Source organism: Magnolia sinica, chromosome 11 (genome assembly GCF_029962835.1).
Source record: "Magnolia sinica isolate HGM2019 chromosome 11, MsV1, whole genome shotgun sequence".
Classification (NCBI taxonomy): Eukaryota; Viridiplantae; Streptophyta; class Magnoliopsida; order Magnoliales; family Magnoliaceae; genus Magnolia; species Magnolia sinica.
Window position 1 is genome coordinate 84,495,611 of NC_080583.1, and position 20,968 is coordinate 84,516,578.

General features: G+C 39.3%; 1 protein-coding gene across 1 annotated transcript; it reads right to left on the minus strand.

The window, feature by feature from the left end:
• Positions 1-267: 267 nt before the first annotated feature.
• Positions 268-20,968, minus strand: LOC131218222 (putative syntaxin-131). Its single transcript, XM_058212903.1, has 12 exons — positions 20,882-20,968; positions 20,724-20,780; positions 20,595-20,643; positions 20,393-20,481; positions 20,166-20,239; positions 14,025-14,067; positions 13,404-13,464; positions 13,251-13,276; positions 1,337-1,414; positions 1,190-1,270; positions 1,032-1,097; positions 268-444 (listed from the first exon to the last, which is right to left on the minus strand). Exons 1-12 carry the CDS (start codon positions 20,966-20,968, stop codon positions 268-270), a joined length of 888 nt encoding a protein of 295 aa, XP_058068886.1.

Here is a 20,968-nt window from a genome sequence, read left to right on the forward strand (position 1 = left end):
GGCAGGCATCTCCATCCATACTGCTTTCTTTGGTATGTCCCACCTGAGTTTTGAATGGGCCTGATTTTTAGGCGACTCGAGGGAGAAGTGCATTAAGAAGAAGACACAAATGATGGACAGATTAGATGTCCCAAAAACATCGCGGACCAAATTGCATTTCCAGTTCTTGGATTACATGTCGAATATGCGGTTTGCGATGGCGGTTGGGCATCTCATCAAAAGGAAACAATCATGTGCACATACACATTGTAGATAACTGCTTCCAATTCATGTCCTTTTACTCCATGGCATGACCTCCTTCAGTGATGCACTGAGGGCGATGATAATGACTAGGAGAAGGATAATGACAGCAATGCATGTATATTTCCGCGTGTCCCGCTGCAATTTCTTCCCTTTCTTAAGGATCCTCATTCCGGAATCGACGTGATCGACTGCTTTTGAGACCTGAACAGTCAATTGTTTTCAATATCAGCAAAAACCAGTGAGATCGATGATTCATTTTTCTTTAATTTCATTTCTTTCTATTAACAGATGATGTTTTCATATCGAACCCACTTCACAGATTCTCCAACTGCAACCAAAACATGCGCTCAAATGCTTCATATAGAGTTATGATGCTGCTATGATGCTATTGATGTTCATGGCTTCCCTCCCACCTTCCCCGTGATATGTGGCCCGCCCAAGTTTTGAATCACGCTGATTTTGAGGCCCTGGGAGTAACCTGAGGGTACCCATCTGATGGACAGGTTAGGTTGGATGTGATACATACACCCATCAGCACATAGATGTACACTACCAAATGGGCAGTTGGTGTTAGTTCCATAGAGAGTGGAGCTGTCGGGCTTTCAATTCCCTTGCATTTCTACCTCAAGTCACAAGCATTTCACTTGCATTTTAACAATGGGAACCGAGAGCACTCTCAAATGCATGCATACCATCTAAGGCAGGAAATCCCATCAATCTGAACAAAAAAAAAAACTGACATTGATTAATGAAAATAGTATCCATGAAATAGTTAGCTTGTATGAAACCTGAGTTTCGATGTCGTCCAGCAGGTCGCCTTGTGACTCGACCAGTACCGACAGATCCATGAACATCTGCAATCACAATCACGCATTTCATAGCATGTTCCAACTCTCTGAGTTCGGCGACTGCAAGCATGCGAAAGAGATTTTCAAGTGCAGCATACCTGCTGCAATTCATAAAGCTTTTTCTCTATTTCCTTCACTGTATCGGCCCGCTCTTGAATCTCTGCCAATGTGTCCACGATCTGCAGAATTTCGGCAGTTAGATAATTCTACAAGTAACTTGTTGGGCTTCAGATCTTTATAGTTACCTGTCCTCGCCCTTGCCCTTGAATTGCATTGGCAAAGATCTGTTCACTGTGTCCAGTCTCAATCAAGTTGTCAATCGTCTGCATACGGTCGCGAAAAACACAGATTGGTGATTATCAGAGAAGCAGAATGTGGGTGTTGGTGTTGAAAGTTTATTTTATGCTCCTTAGTGGCATTGCAACCGATGAAGAAGCTAATGACAATGAGTCACAACAGAGAGTAGAAGAGATTTTCTCTCATGAATCACTTTTATTAAGAGAATTTAATTACTTTTGGAAATACTAGCAGGAAAAAAATGGAGGAGACAAGAATGTTTTAAGGTGGAAATACTAAATTGCAAGTTTAAGTTTTAACTTAAATAGTCACTATCAGAAGATAGATTTGTTATGCTTTTCTGCATATTCCAAGCGAGTACAAAAGAAGAGAGATGGCAAATTGTTTTTAGAATACAATGAACTTAGATATATAATTCAACATGAAAATTTACACCTCTATTTGTTGACCATATCTCCGAGTGTTGACATTAATATGCCTTGTAAAAATATATTCAAGAGCTCAAGTGCAAAAGGTAGAGATGAGAGTACAAGGCTATAAATGACTTGATTTGGGAATGTTGTTATGTATCTGGATTATAATGTCCAGGATTTATAGAATGTGGGGACGGTTGCGTCCTTGGAGAGACACTCTTGTACATCTTTAGGATACCTAAGGTGCCTAATCTTTTAGGCACTTCGTTGGACCCATTTGAACTATGGTGTAATTAGAGCGTGAACTAGGGTCAAGCCAGGATTCAAAGTTCCAACTAGTGTTGATTGAGTATGCTTGACGCATGGCTATACATGTAGCCATCGGTGCTAGTTGAACTTATTAGGATCTAGATGGTAATTAAATATATTGCTACGTGGTAATAAATTTTGTTTTTACTTGTGTAATTATCTCTATCCAAAAGAGACAAAGATAGATAATGTCTATTCATGATAACATTCGACCCCCGTTCTTTTCCGGTGCACTCGCTTTGTATATCCGACACACAAGGAAGGACGTGGTAGGAAGGAAGCAGCCCTAGGCTCATTCGTTGACCCCTCCGAATTAGCTCCTACTCCTTCGACGATCATTGTTGGTCCTTTTACATGCTGAACCTCTTCAATGAGATGAGGTACCTCATTGAGGATTACGGGAATCGTGGTGCTGCCCAGGGGCAATAGGGGGGACCAATGCGCGGTCTATGTGCCTAAAGATTGAAGAAAGGCATTTTCCTTCCGAATGAGCCATTCACTACGGAGCTTGGGAACCCCCTTCCACTGCTAGGTTCCTACTATTTGTTGATATTTCTCATTCGTCATGATTGAATTTCGGGGGAAATGGTATGTCGACCAAAAGCCGAAGGTGGCTTAGGCATTCGACAATTGCATGATATTCACATGGTGTGCCTCCTCAAACTCTCATGGAAAGCAATGGCCTAAAAGGAGAGGGGGACTCTCCATGGCGAACCAAGCGCTTGCCCTAAGGAAGAAGCGAATCAATCAGAATGGAGACAAGGAGGAGAGGCGGCTGGTGGTCCAACAACGAGAGTTCCATGTCTCCATCCAACCATAGGAGTGGATTTCTCCCATAGTAAGTAGTTATAATACCACACGTTTTTCAGCTTTCTGTTCTCCCATACACTATTGGCTTTATTTGTCTTTTCCTTATTCCCTTGGTTTGAAGTTGAGGGTAGATGTGATACCTCTTGTCAGCAGAAACTCGAGTCTGACTTCTTCTTCTTCTGGTAGCATTTCTCCTTTGAGCAGCATTTCCTCTTCTTCTTTCGTCATTCGACGAACTTCGCTTCCCAGCCGCCTGCCTCCTTGTGTGAAAATGCTTCTCATGATCTCCAGCTCTTTCCCACCAGCTCATTCTCCACTAAGCATCTAGGCGAACCTGCCGAGTTAACTCAATGTGCCCATACTGGCACAAGAAGTTTTCTATAAGCCGATGCTTAGTTCCATATACCTATAACTCGAAACAACAGAAGTGGTTTTCTTTAAAGCAACTTGCTAACTGCTTTCTTTTATTCCTTATGCTTAGGGATGCGGGGGAATCAAATCACTTGACTATTATGAGGAGTCATAGTCACATCGGACTTGCTAATCTCCCTACAGTAGAAAGAAAGGGGCAGGGGTTCATAATAATAATGAATAGGAGACTGGTGGCTAATGTGGTGCCAATGCTCAATCGACGGTCTCCCTTCCTTCCATTCCGTGGGGTCTGTCCTAATGGAGATTTTCTCCTCATTGCTGGGTTCGATGAAATCGAACTAGTTTTGATATCATCGAGTATTTTTGGAATTTTTCATCCCGGGTCGCTGGACAGTTTTGGTTCATTTTCGATATCATTGAAGGACCTTAGATGAAATCGAAGGTTGTTATCGAAGGACCTTCAATATTATCGAAGAGTTACGTAGATGCGATTGCGAAAATGCAGATTATGCGATTTTTGTTTCCTATTCCGACTCTACTTCTTTCTAAATCTATATAAAGGGGTGTATGCGGGATTGATGTGTATTCCAGGGTATTCTAAGGTTTCCTAAAGGTTTTCTAGGAGGGCTTAAGGCTATCAAAGGAGAGAGAGAGAGAGAGAGAGAGAGAGAGAGAGCTTGTGGAAGGGAGGTTCTGTTCGTAAAAGTGATCTATTTCGCAGTCCACGTCTCAGCACTTATACGTCCTCGGGATCGGTGAGATCTCTCCATTTTTCTTTTGTTCTCTTGTTGTTTATCCACTCCTCAATGAGCGAAGAAGGTTTGATCCAAGTGGCGTGTGCTTATGGTCGGTTGTAATGTTCTGCTTTATAGTGGATTGTTGATCTGAACAAGATCCCGTAGTTTTTACCTCTTTGAGGGTTTTCCACGTAAAATGCCCTGGTATCATGTGGTTTATGCTTTGATTTATTTCATTGCTTTATTATCCCATAATTCTGGTGTTTTGGGTCGCTAGATCCTAAGGTTTTGTGCGACGACCCCCAATAAAATGGTATTAGAGCTAAGTTCATTGAGCGGAGTGGGATTGGTTCTGAATTATGGAAGGTGGCTCATCAAGGATGATCAGCCTCAATGGTTCTAACTGGACCATATGGAAGGCTAAGATGGAGGACTTGCTTTATTGTAAGGACTTATATTCTCCAATTTTAAGCATTCAGCAAAATCTAAGGATATGTCTGATGATGATTGGAAGAAGATGGATCGGAAGGTGGTGGGGTTTATTAGACAATGGTTGGACAATTCCATATTTCACTATGTGTCTACGGAGACCTTAGCCGCTAGCCTATGACTGAAATTGAAAGGGCTGTATGAGAGGAAGATAGCCGGTAATAAAATCTTGATGATAAGAAGACTTGTGAATCTCAAGTTCAAAGATGGTGGTTCTGTGGCTGAGCACATGAATGAGGTCAACAATATAATAAACCGGCTCTCTGCTATGAAGATGGTCCTTGATGATGAATTGTAGGCTTTGCTATTGCTTAGTTCATTGCCTGACAGTTGGGAGACATTGGTGGTGTTTCTAAGTAACTTCACGCCAGACGGAAAGGTATCTATGGAATAGGTAACTAGTTGTCTCTTCAATGAGGAGACAAGGAGGAAGTCTCAGGGGTCTACTCAGCAAGAGGCCCTTGTGACATAGGAACGGGGGAGAGGAAAGAACAGGAAGGGCGGGAAGGCCCGAGATAAATTAAGAGGCAAGTCGAGTACCACGAAAGATGTTGAATGTTGAAATTGTGGCAAGAAGGGCCACTATAAGTATAAATATCGTAAGAATAATAACGACAAGAAAGGAAAAGGAAAGGAGAAGGAAGATGAATTAGATTCCACTGCGGTTGCTTCAGATAATGACGTTATAGTTATTCTTTCTGTAGATCATGATGTTTGTCTCACGGTAACGAGTTAGGACACCGACTGGGTGATAGACTCGAGAGCCTCGTTTCATGCGACTCCACGTAAGGACTTCTTCACAAGCTACAAGTCAGGTGACTATGGGACCATGAAGATAAAAAATTCTGGCGTATCGAAGATTGTAGGGGTCAATGATATTTATGTGAAGACCGATGTGGGCTGCACATTGGTTATCAGGGATGTGAGGCATATCCCAGACTTTCGCCTCAACTTGATGTCGATAGGAAGGTTGGATGATGATGGCTATGAAAGCCGGTTTACTGGTTGTAACGCCCTGAAAATCGGGGGTCAAGCAGGAGCCCAACTCCCGAGTTCCAACACATCACTTATGCAACATAGATAATGATGATTAAATGTTGTCCATATTAGTGCATTAAACATGAGTGAGATTATACCAAATCAACGTATCATACTCCAGAGATAGTTAAATTACGTAAGTGGAAGACTGTGATAAGTACATATAAGCATATAAGTGGTAAGTCCCCAGAGTATCATCATGTCGCCAGGTTAAGTAAATTACATGTATAATTCCTAAAATTACAGAATGATAAAGTGTAATGTCTGCTAATCCATAACCCTATAGCCCCGGTGATGCAACTCCAGGTCTACATAGACCCGTCAGAGAGTTGCAGGTAGGAGAACTCCTCCTCGTCATCGAAGAAGGCCGGCTCTAGATCGTAAGCTGCATCATCATTTACAACTATAACAGGGTCTGGTTAGTGTTTTAAAACACTGTTCCAGAGTGAGAGTGAGTGATCAACTCAGTGGAGCTATAAGGCAAAGGTTAACATGTTATCAATTCAGTCAAGCAATAATGATAAAATAATACAAGCATTCCTAGGTACTTTGGTTAATGCAATGATGATATGTGTTAATGATGCATGCCCTCGCCTACACTCCCTTTGTGACATCATCTCACGATCGCGGCATGCACCCATTCCTTTGTGTTCGACTCCAACGCCAAAGGCACATGCAATGCGGTGCATATACGTGATTAGCTAAGTTATTACTTAGTCTTATTCATACAGTAGGTCAGGAAGCTAAGGCACCTCCCTTTATATCATTTACCCAAACAATAATCCATCTAGGGTCGTCAATCCTAGTTAATCTCATACGATAGCAGTTCTAGGTTGCTAAGGAGAGGCTTGTCACCTAAGCGCATGCCTAGTTTATACTCGAAGTTACTACGGAAAGGCTCGTCACCTTAGTGTAGTGCTAGTGTATACTCGGGTCACTACAAGAGGCTCGTCACCTGATTGTAGGCCGACAGCTCGAATACAATGTCCCATACCATCGTATTCGACTCACGAGTTTGGTTTGCTCACTAGACACCACAGGGAGGCTCGTCACCCCAGCGTAGGCCGACAGCTCGACCACGGTGTCCTATACCACCATGCCCGGCTCATGAGTCTTAGCGGATCATGGTACCAAGGTTAAACGGACTTTTCACTAGTAAGTTGGTACCTTAGATTCAAGCAGTAGCGTCCATACATGGTGAACATATATTAGGCCAATCGAGTTACTTGACAAGCTCAACTAGTACAAGCGTACGTTGAATTAATCAACATGGAGCGTATATGCACTCCTCATGGCTTAACCACTGTCGATAATCACCGTACGACTTGGATTCGTCGTGGCTAAATAGTTCGATCGCCGATCGTAAACCGTTACCGATTACCTAGACTACATTGTAGCCTCAATCACACTCCAAATAATAGCATTCACATGTGGTAGTCAAAGACAGCATGTGACAACCAATCTAAATATAAATCTCATTTAAGCATCTCAATAAATAAATAATACACATGCTATCACACATAGGCATTTCATCCATAAATCACATAGTAGTAAGATAGGTTACCAAAAGGAAACGGTAACTATAGATGAGGGGATTGAGAATCCTATCTCCACACCCTCATTAAATCCATTTCAACAAGCATTTTCTCATTCAGGCATTTTATCAAACACTTAGACTACACATATCACATACATGTAATAAATTTGTTATAACGTATATTATAGCAAATCCTTTCACCAAGGAGTTGCCACACATATATCGATCATGTATTATCAATCAATAATCATGGCAAGCACAAATCATAATTCCATATTCAATCAAACATTTCAACAAACACATAGAATGCATTAAAACAACATAATACACATATATATGTAATATACGGATAACATCGTATCTAAGCACATGTGATAGCAATCAAGTCAGTCATAAATCATTAACTGGCATTGAAAGCCTTGAAAACCATAACCTAAACATTTATAGTCCGCACCTTTCGTCGGCAAACTCGTATTGAACTCAATTCGAACGTTATGCCTTCGTTTACGGCACAACGGTTACCTATGACATGAAATAGGTTAGCTATTTCACCATTTACTCTATTTGGATACCTAAAAATAGGTTAGGGTTAGGATTTCTTACCCAAAATCAGAACTGGAATCACCGGTATAGCGATACGAGAGAGACGATTCAGCACGTAGAGTGGTGGGATCAAATCCCAGCAACTATCTCTCACTTTTTCTCTCTTCTCCTCACTCATTCCTTCTCTTTTTCCTCTCTTCTCTCTCCTAGGGTTTGAAATTCGTATGGAATGAGAGAAGGGTAAGTTTAGGTCCTTATATAGGCCCAGGACTGATGAAAATGGCCCCAGGGCCATGGTATACTTAGGATATAGCCAAAGGGTGGCTGTTTCGGGCCAATGGAGCTCATCTAGAAGCCCACTTCCTGCATATGGTCTGGAAAAAGTTCCTTGACGTCAGATCTAGGTTAGGTTAAGATTTTGGTCCGATCAGATCAATGGATTAACCGTGGAGGATCTGTTTCAATTCAACGGTCATCGTTATTCGATCAGAGCTACAAGTACACTGACATGTGTTGAAATTTTTTCCTGATCCGAGGGTGTAGTTGGGTTAGAATCTGATGGTCTGAACCCTTAAATTTGGCCTGCAAGTGAACGGCCCAATTCACTTAAGTTCGAGTTCATTTTTTAAAGATATTCGCGTTTCTCACACACTTCGCTCCGGGCTTAAGTTGTGCGTTTCTAGATACTATTAGGACTTGATTTTCAAGATGGTCGTCAAGCCCAGTAAGGCGGTTATAACCGTATAGTTTCGCATCACTCGGACTTTCGAAGCGTGGTCCAGGTCCGATATGAAGTTTCGTGATGCTCCTGAAAGCAACTGGGTTTTGAGATTGATCTTAGGTTTTTAGGTAATATAGCGTTAGCGATTCTACTGGTTTCGGGTCTTTCAGTTCGTATTGAAAGTGATTCGAGCTAATTCGCTGATTAACTTAGTTTAGTACTTAGTTAATTTTCGTCTAATTTCTAAAGGATTCGGTCCTTAGTTTTTCTGCCTGAGGTGGTACTTGGGTTTTTATATGGATTTTTTCGAGATGTTACACTGGTGGGCGCTATAAGCTCATCAAGGGTTCGTTGATCACAGTTAGAGGAAAGAAGTGTTGCACCCTTTACAAGGCAAGTGTCAGTGTGTGCAAGGGTGGGTTGAACGCACCGAAAGATTTAACTATTGACATGTGGCACAGGCATCTATGTCACATGAGTGAAAAAGGGCTTCAGGTACTAGTAAAGAACTGGCTCCTTCTAGACGTGACAGGTATACCTCTTAAAACTTGTATTGATTGTTTATCAGGGAAACATCATACAGTTTCATTTGTTAAATCCGCTTCTCATGTTAATAAAGTGCATGCATTAGATTTGGTTTATTCTGATATTTGTGGTCCTATGATGACAAAAACCTTGGGTGGGGTATTATATTTTGTTACTTTTATATATGATGCATCTAGGAGGGTTTGGGTTTATGCTTTGAAATCCAAGGACGAGGTCTTTAGTGTGTTTAAATTGTTTCATGCTATAGTTGAGAGAGAGAGACAGGTAAATCATTGAAGTACATCCGCACTGACAATGGTGGTGAATACATTGGCGACTTTTATGAGTATTGTAAGTCCCTAGGTATACGGCATGAATAGACAGTTCCCAAGACCCCCCAGCATAATGGTGTAGCTGAGCGAATGAATCACACCATTGTAGAGAGAATCAGATGCATGTTATCCCATGCGAAATTGCCCAAGACGTTCTGGGGAGAAGCAATGCATACAGCAGTGTATTTGATAAATAGGTCTCCATCAGCCCTGTTGAATGAAGAAGTGCCTGAGAAGGTGGAACTGGACAAGATCCATCGTACAGTCATCTCAGGGTATTTGGATGCAGGGCATCCATTCACGTACCAAAAGACGAGACGTCCAAGCTCGATTTGAAGATCAGACAGTTTGTGTTCTTAGGGTACAATGATGAAAAGTTCAGTTACAGATTGTGGGATCCGACCGAGAAGAAGCTCGTCAGGAGCAGAGATGTGATTTTCTTTGAAGATCAGTGTATAAAAGACATTGGTAAGACAGAAGAACCAGCCTAGTTCAGGTGAGCTAGAGGACATGGATCCGATTATTCCTCCCGTGATGCCTGATGACGGGGGAGTACAGCAAGGTGCAGAGGACGAGGGAGTTCCTTCGAAAGACAGACCAGGAGAGCAGCCCCCACTTGATCCACCTGTTGAGCCACAGGTGAGGAGGTCATCTAGGGACAGACAACCGTCCAAGAGGTACTCGCCGCATGAGTACATTATACTCACTGATGGGGGAGAGCCAGAAGATTATTCTAAGGCCTTAGCCGACGAGCATAAGGAGGAGTGGTTGAAAGCTATGCAAGAGGAGATGAAATCCTTGCATAAGAACCACACCTATGACATGGAGAAACTGCCTAAGGGTAAGAAAACTCTGAGTAACAAGTGGGTGTTCAAAAAGAAGATTGAGCAGAAGAATTCACAGACGAGGTTTAAGGCCAGACTTATGGTGAAAGGGTTCGATCAGAGGAAAGGTATGGATTTCGAAGAGATATTCTCACCAGTGGTGAAGAAGACATCTATATGGGTGTTGCTTGGGTTGACGGCTAGCATGGATCTGGAGTTAGAGCAGTTAGATGTTAAAATTGCCTTTCTCCATGGTGACTTGGAAGAAGAGATCTATATGCACCAACCAAAGGGTTTCGAAGTCAAGGGCAAGGAGCATATGGTGTGTAGGCTGAGGAAGAGTTTGTATGGGCTGAAACAAGTTCCACAGCAATGGTATAAGAAGTTCGACACGTTTATGTTGAAGCATGGGTATGACAGAACGGAGTCAGACTACTGTTTGTTCACGCACAAGTTCTCAGATGGTGATTTCTTAGTTCTGCTGTTATACGTTGATGACATGCTTATCATGGGAAAAGACAACTAGAAAATCGACAGGCTAAAACAGGAGTTGGGCAAGTTGTTTGCGATGAAAGACTTGGGCCCAGCTAAATAGATCCTAGGAATAGAGATAACCCGTGACAGAAGCAACATGAAGCTTTGACTGCCATAAGAGCGGTATATTGAGAAAGTCCTAAAGCGGTTCAATATGAATGCAGCGAAGCCGGTCAGTACTCCACTGTATGGTCAATTTAGATTGAGCGGCAGGCAGTGTCCCAAGACGAAGGCAGAGGTGGATGAGATGCAGAAGATACCCTACACATCAGCAGTAGGAAGTTTGATGTATGCTATGTTGTGTACGCGTCCAGACATATCATATGCGGTTAGTATTGTCAGCTGGTATCTTGTCAATCCTAATAAAGAGCATTGGGCAGCGGTGAAGTGGATACTGTGGTATCTAAGAGGCTCATCCAGGTTGAGCCTATGCTATGGTGACGAAAAACCTGTGTTAGAGGGCTACATAGATGTAGATATGATAGGCGACATAGACTCCAGGAAGTCTACATCGGGGTTTATGTTCACATTTGCAGGGGGAGCGATTTCCTGGCAGAGCAAGCTACAAAAGGTCTTAGCATTGTCGACGACAGAGGCCGAGTACATTACAGTCACAGAAGCATTTAAAGAGATGCTTTGGATAAAGAAATTCTTACAGGAACTTAACCTGAAGCAGGAGCAGCACGTGGTCTATTGCGATAGTCAAAGTGCTATACACTTGAGCAAGAATCTAAGTCAGCATTCAAAGTCGAAGCACATAGAAATTCAGTATCACTGGATCAGGGATACTTTGGAACAGAAGGTGTTACAGCTTGAAAAGGTCCACATGGACGATAATGGGTCAGACATGATGACCAAGGCTTTGCTCAAAGGCAAGTTTGAGGTTTGTAGAAACCAGGCTAGCTTGAAGAAGGTGAATTCTTCCTGAGTAAAAAAGGGAGAGATTTGATGGGAATTTTCTCCTCATTGCTGGGTTCGATGAAATCGAACTAGTTTCGATATCATCGAGTATTTTCAGGATTTTTCATCCCGGGTCGCTGGACAGTTTTGATCCGTTTTCGATATCATCAAAGGACCTTAGATGATATCGAAGGTTGTCATCGAAGGACCTTCGATATCATCGAAGAGTTATGCAGATGCGATTGTGAAAACGTAGATTCTGCGATTTTTGTTTCCTATTCCGACTCTACTTCTTTCTAAATATATATAAAGGGGTGTATGTGGGATTGGAGTATATTCTAGGTATTCTAAGGTTTCCTAAAGGTTTTTTAGGAGGGCTTAGGGCTATCAAAGGTGAGAGAGAGAGAGAGAGAGAGAAAGAGAGAGGGAGGAAGCTTATGGAAGGGTTGCTCTTAAATGTGATCTACTTCGCATTCCACGTCTCAACGCTTCTACGTCCTCGTGATCGGTGAGATCTCTCCGTTTTTCTTTTGTTCTCTTGTTGTTTATCCACTCCTGCGTGAGTGAAGAAGGTTTGATCCAAGCGGTGTGTGCTTGTGATCGGTTGTAACGTTCTGGTTTATAGTGGATTGTTGATCTGGACGAGGTCCCGTGATTTTTACCCCTTTAAGGGTTTTCCACGTAAAATTCCCTGGTGTCGTGTGATTTATGCTTTGATTTATTTCATTGCTTTATTATCCCATAATTCTGGTATTTTGGGCGGCTAGATCCTAAGGTTTTGTGCAACGGCCCCCAACATGTCCCCCACTGGAAAACTCATTCGCTTGTCAATTCTTGGTGTAATACTCACTTGTAAATGATTGGTGTCAGAAATTTTCACTGATCAGGTGTGATCGGAAACGGAAGCCTTTCGACTTATTCTCGTATGGTTCGCCCTCGAGCCCTGGGCAAGTCGGCCGGGTCTTTCCCTGTTGTTATGTTCCCGCCACGAGAAAGACACATGAAAAAGGTATGCCCAGTGTGTGGAGGATCCGTTAAGAGTGTCTGTTGTCTCGGTAGGAGATAGGTTTGATTCCCCTTCGCCTGGAAAGAAAGAATCTCTTAATCTGCCTACTTCCTTCTCGCTACCAGCACGAGATACATTTTCTGATCCACTTGCTTTTTCACTTGACTTGCCCTTCTTCCTGGATTTGCCTTGGTGTGTTGGCGACGATTTTCATGTTATTCGGTTCTCACATGAGAAGAGAGGGGGTTGAGATACTACTGCTAGTATGAGAGGCTTCTCTGATTTTATTGGGAGAAAAAGATTGTGGACTTGCCCATCCCGTCCATTGATGGCCATCGAGACGTACATCAGCTTCCTTGTTGTGGGCTTGTCCTCTGCTTGAGCCCCCTAATGGCATTGAGTTGTTGCAATGCCCCCATCCGTGGCTCTGCTTGTTCCTCCTCCGTCTTCAAGGCGATTATTTTATGTGAGCGGGTGTGTGGACCCTTATCTTACACCTAATCCATATGGTCAATTTTTTTTTAAAATTTTTTTATATATAATAGATTTATTTATTTTCTAAAATAAATATTTAATTTTTGAAATTTACTTTTCTTATAAAAACACAATAATTATAAATGGTATTGTGCTCCTAGGGAGTACCAAAGGACATCTACACAAGCACAAAATAAACTCCCAACAATAACAATAAGAACTCGAAAGCAACATCAATCGTCAGTAGCATGAGAGAGAGAGAGAGAGAGAGAGAGAGAGAGAGAGAGAGTAGTTTTACCTCTTCATCAGGTCGAATTCCTGTCACTGCTCAAATAGGGGGAAACACAGAATCCAAGCCATAAGTTATGATCTTATCAAATGAATAAAACCATGTTCAATCATATTTGGAAAATATTTATTTATTTATTATAATGTGGTGAGATGAGAAAACCTGTAAAAACTCTTCTTTCGACCACCTCACGATACTCGTCTTGGATGCTTTGCCTTAGAGCCTGTAAAATGATGTAGCAACTTGAAATCAGGCCCATCAAACATTTACAAAATAATATATAAGGGATGTGGGGTCCACATGATGGAATGAATTAAAATTCACATTTTACAGCCAGGGACCTAACATCAAGCTCATCTGTTAATTAGGCGGGCCACATTACAGGGAACAAGTTGAATGGGAACATCCACCCTTGATTTGGGCAGTGGAGGGCCCACCGTGTTGTGCATATGAAATCCAAGCCATTCAGACCCTTCAACTGGTCAAGACTAAAGGGGTAAGCTTTCTATAAATTTAAGTAGGTCCTTGTGTAAATCAAGGGTGGGTGTCCCCTCTCACATTGTTTCCTATGTTGTGGCCCACTTGAGTGTTAGATTTGGATGATTTTCTACATACGGAGGTAACATGAGGTGACACATTTGATTGGCCGATTAGATGGTCTTCATACATCACATAGGCCCCGCATCTGCCAGGTTTAATACTGGAACCACTCAATTGCCCCATGATATAATAACTTCTATTATTTGATTAGATGACTACAATAAGAAAGGAAAAAAAAAGTACCTGAAATTCAGACACGCGATACTTCAATTTTTTTTTCAGTGTCCTGAAATTATGAATATGCAACGAAGACCAAAATCATATTAACGACAGGCCGTATACAATACTAAAATTGGGATAAGGATTTCAAGTTGTTCATGTAACCAAAATTCACAAACATGAGTTCGATGAAAAGAGAGTTCAAATACATGAGTTGTGTCATCATTGAACATAGAGGCTCATGCCAATTATCTTGTTTTATTTTTATTTTTTAAAATAATTGTTGGAGTTACTGCTATTATCTCAAACCACTAATATGTAATCCTGAGCTACAACAAACCTGGATTAACCCTAGGTATTAGAAATTTGGATCTAGTACTACTGTTAATCTGTGTGTTTCGTGAAAGCACGTTCAACGAAGATATAACAATTGAATAAATAATAACCAATAAATCAATCACACAGAACACAAGATATTTAACATGAAGAACCTTGCGGAAAAATACAACGGCACAAAGTGACATAAATTCACTATAATCAAAAGCATTGGAGTTTACACCACTTACCTTCTTTGATTATAGATGAAACTCGATCTCCCCATGCGATGCACATCTAAGAAAACCATAGCCCCTTGAGAAAATCTATTTACAAGTCCTTACAAGTGTCTAGAATCCTCTCACCTCACAAAACTCTTGCCCTTAGAGAGAAAATACTCGTATTAACTAAGCCTTAATAAAAAACGGACTTCAATACTCTAATTTGTGCTAACATGTGTAACCCATTGGTCAGACCAAATGGGATCTTCGGTTGGACTGAAACAAACTGACTTACACATATTGGTCGAACTGAAAACATGCAAAACCGTACAGCGTGCAAACTGAGATTCATCCACTAATTCAGTTGTACCAATGCGATACTGGTCGAATCAACGGTGGCTTTCTCTATACTCTCATTTTGATAGAATCCAAGGCATCTCGCACAACAATAACCATAGTAACATGATGGGTGAATGGAGAAAGAGAAGAGATCACAAATTAACGCACTCACACCACTATAGGATTTCACCACAATGGGTACTCGAACCCATGACCTCGTGTTGAAACTCTTGTGAGTCTACCATTGAGACATGAGTAAGGAACCACAAGTAAAGAGAAAAATGAGAAAAATGAGAAAAAGAAATTGATATTATCGGTGAAAAGTCTATTTACAAGCCCTCTCATATGACGTATGTAAGTCCTAAATCTGTAACTTTCTTCCCAAAATAGTATTTTACTAAAAATAGTAAATGACTTCTAAACTGATTCGAACCCTTTGTCATGATTCAAACAAAGACTTTAAGTTATTTTAAGACTCTCCAAACTCTAAATTACCTTAAAAATAATAAAAATCTCTACCCACTAAATTTTAACTTAAAACTCAAAATTAATCCTTAAAACAATCCATTTTAAAAAATTTGTTCGACGCCTATTAGCCTTAGTATGGGCTAAGATGTAAAGATCATTGATAGCTTTCCAGCAACATATTATACGTACGAAATGGATAATCGATTCAAAGTTTTAGGCTTTGGAAGTTATAGTGCATACTAGATCTTTGGATCAAACTTTCTAGCCCCACAGTGGGCCAGATGGGTCATTTGCTTAGAATCTTTTTTTTTTCTCGGCACATGTTCATTAATCACGGCATTTTAATTTTGAAAAGATGTTTTTCTCTTTTTATAAAAGTGAGGTTTCCTTGATTGAAGAAAAAATCATGGCATTGTCTTCCAAAGAAAAAAAAAACTATTTTCTCCCTTTATACATTGGGCATTCGAAGGAAGAGTGTGGTATAGTGGTGTTGAGATTTTCCTTTGGCCTGTGCACACTGAAAAAATTTGATCATTGGGCATTGTATTCTAAGGATAATAGGTTGGGAGCCTCTGCACCGATCGAAATTGTTTGAGGGGCGTGAATTATCTCAAAGAAAGCAACGACGTTCGTACCTTGTCCCAACGATAAATTGGTTTTGTATTTATTATTCAAACAAGTATGGAGTTTCAAGTTATTTGCTATTTCAATTATTTCCTGCATCAATTTTCCGCGAGTTTCTACAATATTTCCTCTGAATTTGTTGTTGTTGTTATTCTTGGACTTAGGCTTAGATTTTTTAATTGATTGATTTGGTTCAATTTCAATTTAGAGGATTTACTCTCAGACTGAACTTTGTCATTCACCAAGTTAATTTTAGAAATTCCCTCTTTCAACTCTTCATTTTTATCTTGAAGCATAGCTTCTTTTGTACGTGAAAACGCATAATGAGACGTTCCATATAAAGCTCATTAAATTTGTGTTGGAGGGAGTTTTTAAAATCTCTTCAGGATGGAGGAAATTTTCAATAATTGCTATAACTTGAAAAAACTCATCTAGTTTAATCACCTTAGAGATGGTCCCATGGGCTATTAAATTAAACTTGTTAGTCTGTTGAACTATAGATTTATCATCCACCATTTGATATTTAAAATATATACTAACTGTATATTTCTTCACCCCTGCTTCTTCCGTCTTGTATTTCTTTTCCAAGATGTTCTATATTTCAATAGAGGTTGGAAGATCACAGAATACATCATACAACCGATTGGACAGAGCGCTAAGGATGTAATTCTTATAGAGATAATTATCTTCGTCCTAATTTTGACATAGTTAACTTAGGATCATTCAAGTTCGTGGGCTTTTCCTGATTGATAATGTATGCCACACGAATGGTTGTGAAGGAGAAGAACATCTTTTGCCTCCACCGCTTGTAATGTTGTCCATCCAATGTATCTAGACGTATTGATTTTTTATCGCTAGGAGAATTTCTCACAGGAGCCATAATATCTCAAGAGACCTAAGTTAAGATTGATACCAAGAAACATTATTTAGGATTTGATCCTAAGTTAATTGCCCATGTTAGGTTTTCTTGTCCCAAGGGACCTAAGTCAGGATTTATAATTTCAATGTGTATTTGTAGGGTATGCATTTCATAGCAAATCTAATAGATTCCTAAATATTAGTGAAAATATCATAATCAAATATAGATATGCAAAGTTTCATGAAAATATACTTTCTTACAAACTAAAGAATAGTGGGGGTTCCTCCTCTGTTAAAATAAATGAACTTTCTAGCCCTTAACAAAAAAAAAAAAAAAACAAAGTGTGTAGATTGTTAAAGTACTTATATAGACTTAACAAGCTCCTAAATAATGGTATGAAAAATTTAATCATGTAATGATGTTTAATAGGTTTATGTTCAATGAGAATAAGAGATACATTTATTTTAAAGTGTTTGGCAACTCTAGTGTTATGGTGTGCCTGTACATGGATGATATTTTGATATTTGGTACCAACTTAGAGATTATTCATGAAACCAAAGTCTTTTTATCTTCTCATTTTGACATGAAAGACCCAGGTGAGTCTGATGTCATTTTAAAGATTAAGATTATTTGGAATGACTTTGGTATGATCTTAACCAAATCCCATTATATAAAGAAGATTTTAAGAAAATATAATCATTATGATTGTAAACATGTTTGTACTCTTTTTAACCCTAGCATAAAATTAGAAAGAAATAGTGGTGAAAAAGTATCTCTGACTGAATATGCTATCGTCATTGGTAGTCTGGCTTATGTTATGAATTGCATCAAGTCAGACATAGCCTTTATAGTAGATATTCTAATAATCTACGTTACATACATTGGAATGCTATATACAGGGCCTTTAGGTATCTTAAAAGCATTTGGGATCTTGGTATTCAATAGCAAAGATATCCAACTATTATTGAAGGATTTAGTGATGCATATTAGAATTCATGTGTATATAATTCCAAATCTACCAGTGGCTATATCTTCACCTTGGCAAGTAAAGTTATCTCTTGAAAATCTAAAAAACCAAACTTGTATTGCTCATTCTACCATGGAATTTGAAGTGATGGCTTTGAAAACAACAGGTGAGGAGACAGAATATATTAAAACATTATTAATTAATATATCCTTTTAGATGAAGCTGGTACCTCATATATCTATTCATTGTGATAACATGACTTCTGTAGGAAGAGCTGAGCAAGTGTTATAATGGAAAATCTGGATAAGTCTGTCCGAAACATGGTTGTGTAAGGCAACCACTAAAAATGATGTAATAACTCTAAACTTCATTAGATCCATTGAGAACATAGTAGATGCTTTAACTAAAAGCCTAATTAGAGAGAAAGTTTGAAAAACATCGATGGAGATGGAACTTAGGCCCATGGATAATTTGAAAAACATCGAGTAAAATGGGACTTAAGCCCATAGAAAAATGAGCCACTGGAAATAGTAATCCAACTTAAGAATTAGTGATCCCAACATTGAGTTTAATGGGAAAAATAAGTTTTCATGTGATTTCTGATATAATTGCATTACATGAATTTAAGATAAAATTATTTCTTGAAGTCTCTTTCTATAATATAAGTAATGCAAATTTTTATAACATATTAAGGTTGTGTATATCCTTTAACAAATTTATAGCCTTTAATTAGGGGGGGTGTGATAGTTGTTACAGAGACACACTTGATAAATTCACCTATATGAGTGTAGAAACGGGACCGCTTCTTATGAGAATTTGGCTAACTCTCTAAAGCACTCATGAATTTAAGATATTGCACACGACAGTTACGTGCAACACTAAACATCTTATATACTCTTAAAATTATTACATGTATCTCGTGTACAGTCTACATTAAAAAGAAATTTAATTCAAGATTAAATTCACTAATTTCTTTTAGCCCAATCACGTTTCACTAAATGAGGTTTATGACTTTATGTCATCGTTATTTATGCGTAGTAGCTCTTCGTAATGCTTAAGTTTCTTTTTTTTTTGTATTATTTTAAAATAAGTAGGGGATTGTTATAGGTATTTCAAAAAATACATGAAAATTTTTGTTGAAAGAGGGAACTTATGTTGTTTTTCAAAAGCAAAACTTTGTCCCCACATCGGATGGGAAAGTAGATACAAATGTCTTTATAAAGCATCATTCTTATAAGACTCTTATGTAATGTGTTATAATATGCATAAGCCCGCCTGGGCGCTCGAGCTTAGTCATCATAAGGCATTACCTCCTCGAATGGGCGCATCTCAATGGTTGTGTCGCGCTTCATTCGATACATTTCATTAGTCGTGACTTGAACTTTGAACTGATGTTTTCTTCTCATTATAAAAGTAGGTTTTTCTTGATTTAAAAAAAATCAAACAAAAAACATTCGCGTTGTCTTCCGAAGAAATTAAAAAAATTTGTTTTCTCCCTTTTATACATTACATATTCGAAGGACGAGTGTGGTGTAATGGTGTTGGGATTTTCCTTCGGCCTGTGCACTAATTGAAATTGTTTAAGGGGTGCAAACTATCTCAAAGAAATCGACGACGTCCATGTCTCTTCCCAATGGTAGATTGGTTTCATATTCATCACTCGAACATGTGTAGAGTTATAACTTATTTGATACTTCAATTAGTTCCTGCATTTATTTACTGCAAGTTTGTACAAGTAGCAAGTTCGAAAATTTTCATACAATGTGAGGTCCTCGACAGTTTGGAGCCTAATCTCTTTTCTTTCTTTTTTTTAAAGGTAAATTAATGGCAGTATAAGTGAATTTTTCGTTCTAATGAAGTCATCGGCAGTTTGTAAATCAAATGGATGCAAATGGTAGTTTGAAAGACAACCTAAAATTATTTTTATTATAGCTTTATAGGTAAGAAGAAAGTTGAAGTCCAATAGACAGCGCCGATCATAAAACTTCTCCCAATCTACCACTTAAAAGTAGGCCTCGAATTGTTGGGAGAAAAGCTAGGATGATAATGAGGTAAAAGTTGAGCCTCGAATCTAAGGCCTCAACATTGAATCAACAAGCACCTTCAGATCAAAACTAATGATCCCATTAATGCGTTGCAATTCTAATATTTTTCCCAAGCATATATTAATGTCTTCATATAAGGATGTCAACAGTCTCAACCTGGATTCATTTAGGCCCTGATTCTGGATTGCTCGGGCGACGGCGGACTGCCCCATTCAAAATATTTATTTATTTACTTATACATGGTTGGATCCGGCTCATTAATAGCCACCTGGCTCCTACTACTCCATGCCTTAGAATGTAAATAGTGATACATATTGACTAACTTACACAGTGACTGCCATTCTCGATCGATCAATACCTGTCCCCTTCCCACATCCCGGCTTTTGCCTGTTTTTCATATTCTGTAAAGAGTGGAAAACGTCACGAGAAATCATTAATCGTAAACACCAAAAGGTAATATATAAGCTTCTTTGGATTCTATTGTTTCATCAAAACACGAACAAATGTAATGTTTTCAACATTTCATTGTTTCATCGATAAGGCAAAAGGCTCACATCTCTATCAATTTGTTCAAGGGCCATTTTCACATTTAGAGCAATCTTTCCAACTTCATTAATCTCACTCTCCATTCTTTGTTTGATTCCTATAATGACCCAAAAAAAAAAACATAAATAAATAAATAAATTCTGGTTGTCAATCCTCATCAAGGGACCGATTAGAAAAGCAAGAATCACTGAGAGTATTTCACATAAGCACCTTTCATGGCTGAGGCTTTTGTTACAGTCAGAGACTCCTCATTTGCAGCCTGAGCCATTATAGAAAGTTACATATGATCTTTCATTTGAAATTCAACAGAGTATTCAAGTGATTTTTATTAAGTGATACCTGAAGACTACGCAAATGTATTGTGATATTTTCCATTTGTTTCTCTACCTCATCCGCCTGCGAATGTCAAATTACATTGATTGAATTCGTACAAAAAAATACAAAAGAATGCATTGACAATCCTCGAAATGATGTTGAGTAGATAATTAAGTAGTAACCTGTTTGAAGAAAGCTTCCATGCCTGTATCCGAAGGCGACATTCCATTTCCTATTTGAATAACTTGCTCGTTTTGATGTCGGCCCAT